The following is a 6,313-nucleotide window of genomic DNA, read 5'->3' on the forward strand; positions in this document are numbered from 1 at the left end:
CGTGACATCATTACACTCGAGCAGCCTACAGAGACCCGCTCGCCAGCTGGGGTAGTGGTGGCTGACACCAGAGCAGGCACGAAAGATCACGTGATGGCTAAACGAACGCTCTCGTGCAAGTTTGACTTACACGTGTAAGCTAATCGAACGCACCCAATGTGTCTAACACACATAACATGTGTGCGTGACGTATTCACTTCGGTATTCCATCCGGTTCGTAAGTGACTTCGTCGCAAAGGCGGACGCACCACGATTAGGAGGCTCCCATGGCACAATCGCTGAAGTTGCGCGTTATTTTCCATTTCCATGTAAACGGCGATCAGTGCATGTAACTCTGTGTTCAGTGCATGTGCAGTGGGCGTGGTTTAAACTGAAGTGACGTCACACATACGAACCGGATAGAGTACCGAAGTGTGACGTTATTAAGAACCAGAAAGTGAAGTGCAAACAAGTGGAATGCGCGCGCGTTGTTTCACGCGCTGGTTCTCACGCTAAATGAGCACCGAAGTGTGACGTCACTGTGAACCAGAAAGTGCAGTGCAAACGAATGGAGTTCGCGCGCGTGTTGGTTCACACGCTGGTTCTCGCGCTAAAGCCTTTTACACACTAATTGTGCATGTGATGTGTTCTCGTCGGTACCGGTGAGTACAGAAGTGAAACGTCACACGCACAGTTACGTGTGTCAAAGGCATTAGCGAGAGAACCAGCGCGTTAACCAACACGCGCGCACTCCATTCATTTCTACTTCACTTTCTGGTTCTTGATAACGTCACACTTCAGTACTCTATCCGGTTAGTAAGTGTGACGTCACTTCATTTTAAACCACGACCGCTGCACACGTGCACTGCACATTGCACTGCACTGGAGATTTTTAGCAGATTTTTGTTTTTAATTGGGGGGTTGCTTGGCGGTATCGATGCATAGCATTATTAGAAACACTCGTTTTTTTCTGCCTTAAGTGTCCCCACCCTGGTTACCTTTGTTTGCAGTAAAACAGAAACACGCCACTTGCAGTGTTAACAACAACGCTCGCACTTTGGCAAACCAGTTTAAATCAATACGATAAATTCTTCTATAGCGGCGCGGTTGACACTTCAGACGGGGGGAGGCGTTAACGTCGGCACAGGCAACTTTCCGTGTTTACTCTTCTCGCCACGTTAAAGGCTACCCCAGTCAACAAAAAAACCTGAACGGAAATAAACGACTCGGTGCTTTTGCCTGCTTTAAACTCTCTCGCTATACTGCGCTGACCGTCATTTTCTTGCTTCGTGAGTTTCAGTGACGAATGTGTAGTTTTTATTAGCGCAAGCCGGCAAGCTTTTTATAGGCAGTTTATCAACGCCCTCTGGTCACGCTGCTGTTCGGTACTGTCTTCTCTGGAATGATAAATGCACACGCAGAAACTTGCCGATTCCTAAATACAGTAACAATGCCCCCCCAAGAAACTGATCAGGGCGCTCCGAAAGATAAGCTTAACATCGCGGCCTACTCTGTGTGTGGTTTTTTTGCATTGTTTGCTTGAACTTTGTTGTAAATCACTTTACATATTGGGGAAGCAATATTGTGTAAATCACTTTGAATAAAATTAGCCAAAACTATACTCCTGCTGAGACTGTACTTGACCATTGTACGGGTCATAATGACCTCTAACCTCAGCTGGTCAAGGGTAAGAGATCAACACTCGGTTGGTATCAGTTGAAAGCCATTGTGTGACGAAAATTGCACCGCCTGTCAAGCTGGCTTTCCGCTTATATTTGGGAAGAGCGAGTTAATCAAATTATACGTCTCCGAAACTGGACTTGAAAGATTTTTCATCCTAGTTATGTCCCCAAAACTTAGCCATACTCTTTTTTTTTTAAAGAAGTTTGACGAATTTCATGCGTTATGGTACAGATGACGTCGAATTTCTGTTTTATTTGTCGTGTAGGTAACATCTGCGGTGTGCAGGTGGGCCCATGGGCAGGTGACTGCACTGAGTACTATCCGAGAAAGCGCGGACGAAGTCTAGGAACTCGTCTTCCCGCGTGACAGGGGGGGTATGGGTGTCGGGCAATGTGTGGGTTTTGTTTGATCACTCAGCTCTATCAGCAAACCTAGAAAGCAAGTGTTATCGCTGTGCTGACAACTTGATGAAGTGGGTTGAAGGATACCACAGAGAGAGAGAGAAAAAAGGATGCGGTGATTGCTCTTACGTAAACAATTGACACGTACTTAGAAAACATGTCTTACACGCAGACGCAAATGCACCGACCACAGATTTAGTAGCGTTTTTATCCACAGGGGAAAGACGTGATACTGTGTCACTTGTATTACACTCGTTCCTTTCTTGTCATACTGGAATGCGATACTTTCTTGTTACCAAGTAAACCGATCAGCCAAAAAAGGTTGACGTGGAACTGATATTTTCACCCACAATTGCCAAGCAATTCAGTTTGTGCACGGTCAATTAGACGCTGCGCGCGCCAACTTTGTGGGCAGCGACGCCCGAAGGCTTATTTTCATCGATTCCATTTGACGGTCCACAGCGACATAAAGATCTCTTCTGTCGCTGTTTCTAACGGTCGCGATTTGCAACGTTCTCAGCATTTTGCCCTCGTTTGGCACAATCTTAATCGAATTTTACCAACCATTCAATTAGCCTTTTTACTTGCAGCCTAAAAATAAAGCCCACAGGGATGAGTGGCGTTTCAGTACTGTTTAGTAATTGAGTTGTTATGGAGTTGAAATCTTTATATCTTGTTCATCTGTCCTGTTGGCTACGGGGGGGGGGTATTCCCACGAGTCAGTGTCATAGTTTCATAATATTAGTGTCGTTTAAGTGTCATAGGATGTTTTTGAGGCCACTGCCCTTAGATATTTCGACCTATGCCTGTGTGAAACAAGTTTGAAGCGAATTAATCTGTGACAAGTAATGGTTAGATAACTCCTCGAAAGCACCAGTGTTCATCGTGTCCATACATATTAAGAGTGGTATTTATTTTTTGAGAATTCTGTTGCTCTATGGTTCAACCCACCTATTTAGTTAAGGTCTAAGGACTTTGAGGGAAGGGTTCCACAGGTGTCCCCGGTTTGTATCTTTTGATAGTTCTGTTGTATTTCGTGTCAACTTGAAAATCTGAGCTATTAATCCGCTGTCATGATATAATCTGGTGAATATGATTTAAGCATTGACAAGCTTACCGACTGTAGCGTTGAGGTAATCCTTGACGGCGTCGTCTCCGTAGTTTCCCCAACCGTCGCTCCCAATCCAGATGAACCGCCGGTTGGCTTCCGCTTTAGTGGCCGCCCGGAAAATGTCTTCAGCCATTTCGAGTTGGACGAAGAGGATGACGACCACCGCGTGGCTGCTGGTCTGAAGCGTCAGCAGCTCGACCACCAGGTCGTCGAAGGTTTCGTCTGTGGCGTACAGAGAGACGGTGCGGGTGATAGCGATGCAGACGCCGAGCTTTTGCGCCGTCGTCCGGAAGGCCTGCTGGGCGCTCTTGCCGTACGTGTCGTCTGAATTGATGAAGGAAACGTAATTCCAGCCGTACTCCTCGATCAGATCGGCTATGGCCTCGACCTGGTAGCTGTCGGGCCCAACCGTCCTCAGGAAGTACGGGTAGCGAAGGACGTTGGAGAGTTCGTCGCTGGTGGACAGGTAGCTGACCTGTGGGATGTGGTACAGGCCGAGGAGGATCGCCGCCTGGACACTGGAGCCGCTGCGCTGCGCGCCGACCACGCCGACGATGGGAGGCTCGGTGTCCGGACAGAGCTCCTCGGATCTCAGCAGCGAGCAGTTGCCGTCCCAACGCTGGGGCGGGATGAAATTCAAGCAGTCCCGCAGTGTCACGGCGTTGGAGGAGCAGGTGTCGTAGATCTCGAAGCCCAAGTCAATCCCCGGCAACAAGCTGGAGTTCCGGTTGATCGTGTCAACGGCAAAGACCATGGCTTCCAGGCGCTTCAGGGCTCCAATGGTTCGGAGCGGCCCGCACTGCTGGTTTGTCTCGTCGTACTTGTGGAGGGGGACCAGACCGCCCAGGTTGAGGTCGCCCCGGCAAGTGTAGTGGATCCCGCTGTAGGTGCCCACCTGGGCGACTTGGTCGACCAGCAGGACAATGACGAGGATGGCGGGCAAGGCACGGGGTGGGCCAGAGAGGCGGGTGGCGGTGACAACCCCCCGGAGTACCATCTTGGTCAGATCTGGTGTGGTAGGTGAAGAATCAATACGTGAGCTGTCATCGTCGTTGCACCACAGCCTACCAACGGATCCCAAGGGGAGAAATACCTGCTGCCAATGTCATCAGCGTCATCGCTGTAGCCTCCTGTGGATGAGAGAGACGAGAAATGTATACATCGCCATTCAATCATCACATCCACTACGAGTCTTCAGCCATCCATTTTCTCCCATGAGTGTCCCTGATCTACAGTGATGATCTGACGCTAACGTTTGTAGTGACTCAGCGGTATGCCCGATTGATGATAGCGTATTAATTGCATGCCACCGCTACACGCACTCTTCTGAGTTGATAGTGAGCCAGTCGTGCTGCGAAGACAATTATGTGTACCGGCGTTGGTGTCGGCGACCGGCAAACTCAGTGTTACTGAAGAAGGTGTATTCACGGATAAACGTCTTCCTTTGAACTCTTTTTTTTTTTCAAATCCATCAGACAACTGTGTGCCATCAAAAGGGTGACAGTCGCATATGGCCGCGTCCAGATGGGCAGTCATATGATGTAACAATTGTTCATCGAGAAGGCATGCTCGGTGTGCCGTGACAATGTACTAAGCTGCACCGGCCATTAAGCTTAGCGTATGCAAATAGAAGAGTTTGGACAGCTATAGCACATCTAATAACGTGCCCTGAACTTTGGTCCATTTTTAAGATAACCACGTTGATTATACACGTCCCGCAATGTGCACACAGGGCACTCTTGTCAGGAAAGATTATACTTAGGTGTACTTACCCGGGTTTGATGTTTACTTGTCGTGGATGGGATCTTACACCAGCCCAGCAAAGCTGTTAGTTTGCATCGCTGGTGATTAGAAGAAGACAAATCACCACAGCAGAAGATTCCAAGTTCAGCGCCGACTGGAGGGTAATCATTAACTACAGATTCGAAACTTTTGGCGCGTGAAGGTCAATGTTGTCGCTGCCCGTCACGCGCTGTCATGCAGCAATCTTCTCGTGTACCCCTCCAGTCACTGGATGATACATGGCGAAAATTCTGTTCGATGTCTCTGGTTTATATATACAATGTAGTTGTCTCCGAGGCGGTGTCCTTTGTATTCCTAGACCGGGCACGTGGGAACGGGGATCCTTGTAGTGGGCCTTTGTTCGGACTGCACTGGGACGGATGCGATCGTTTGTGAGAAGTTCCCGAATATCGCTGGTGGCAGTTCCGGGCGACTACCTTGTATGTGACGCGGTCACTCACTCGGTAGCGGGCGCTGGTGTGTTTTTTTTGTCTTCTCTATAGGGCGGGCAAGTGACTCGAGAGTGGTAGGGAATCTTGAATTGACTCGCCACGCTTCGCCTATCACGTGGCGTGGGCTTGCTTGCTGCGCGGACAGCTGCGTTTCTGCGTCGGTCGACAGCGGACTGAAGGGGTCGTGCAATGATTGGTTGATATCGAGATGATTGGCAGTCAGAAAAAAATGAATGCCCCGAGAAAAGCTCACCCCCTCTGTACTGAGTCACTCAGAGGAACGCATCAGTAGAGATTATTTAGCTCCCGCTAGAAAAACAAGAAGGAAACAAAACACTAGACAAGGGGGGGGGGGGAATCGAGGAGTTTAAAAGAAGAAAAGACATTGAAATGATTATTTAAAGCCTGGGGGTTAATCACTGACGGCACCTTGAGCCGATGCTGCCTCAAAATGGCGACTGGATGCGGTCCATCAGGCAGGGCAGTGTAAAGGACGACAAAATGTGTACTATGGTGTTCGCGTTGAATTATAGCCCTGGGTGTTAACCGTATATGGTCACAGGTTATGTTGAGGAGAAGCGACGAAAAGGTGGAAATTCTTTGGTTCGGAGGGCGAGGTTGCGGATCCGACTCAAACCACGCCCTTCCCTCCACCGGTATCCATTGTGCAAGCCTGGAGCTGTTAATGGCTCCGTGGTACAAAAGAACCAAAGTTTTCACCGATGCTTTGAGCCGTGAGACGAATTCCATCCGTTATCCAGGTTTGGCTATAGCCGTTAATTGTGCACCCGTCTTCAGCTAGGTGTACAACTTTTTTTCATTCACATGCCACGGTGTAACTATATCTCGAGTCGTTAACAGAGGCATAGGGTTGGCACCCTCGGTGGACCGTAGGGAGCGCGCAC

General features: G+C 49.1%; 1 protein-coding gene across 2 annotated transcripts in view; it reads right to left on the minus strand.

Moving 5' to 3' along the window:
• LOC110974631 (metabotropic glutamate receptor 3-like) overlaps nucleotides 1-5,478 on the minus strand; it is a 29,742-nt gene extending 24,264 nt beyond the window's left edge. Inside the window, exons 1-2 of one of the 2 annotated variants that reach the window (XM_022226428.2) lie at nucleotides 4,947-5,478; nucleotides 3,181-4,304 (exon numbers count right to left, since the gene is read on the minus strand). In XM_022226428.2, the coding sequence (XP_022082120.2) occupies nucleotides 3,181-4,171 (991 nt within the window). In that variant the 5' untranslated portion in view covers nucleotides 4,172-4,304; nucleotides 4,947-5,478. Of the gene's footprint in view, nucleotides 1-3,180; nucleotides 4,925-4,946 lie in introns of those variants that run through there. The other variant, XM_087146497.1, reaches the window with a different exon arrangement.
• Nucleotides 5,479-6,313: the final 835 nt, after the last annotated feature.

This window comes from Acanthaster planci, linkage group LG15 (genome assembly GCF_054643075.1).
Source record: "Acanthaster planci isolate LZ-2023a linkage group LG15, COTS_SCS, whole genome shotgun sequence".
Lineage (NCBI taxonomy): Eukaryota > Metazoa > Echinodermata > Asteroidea > Valvatida > Acanthasteridae > Acanthaster > Acanthaster planci.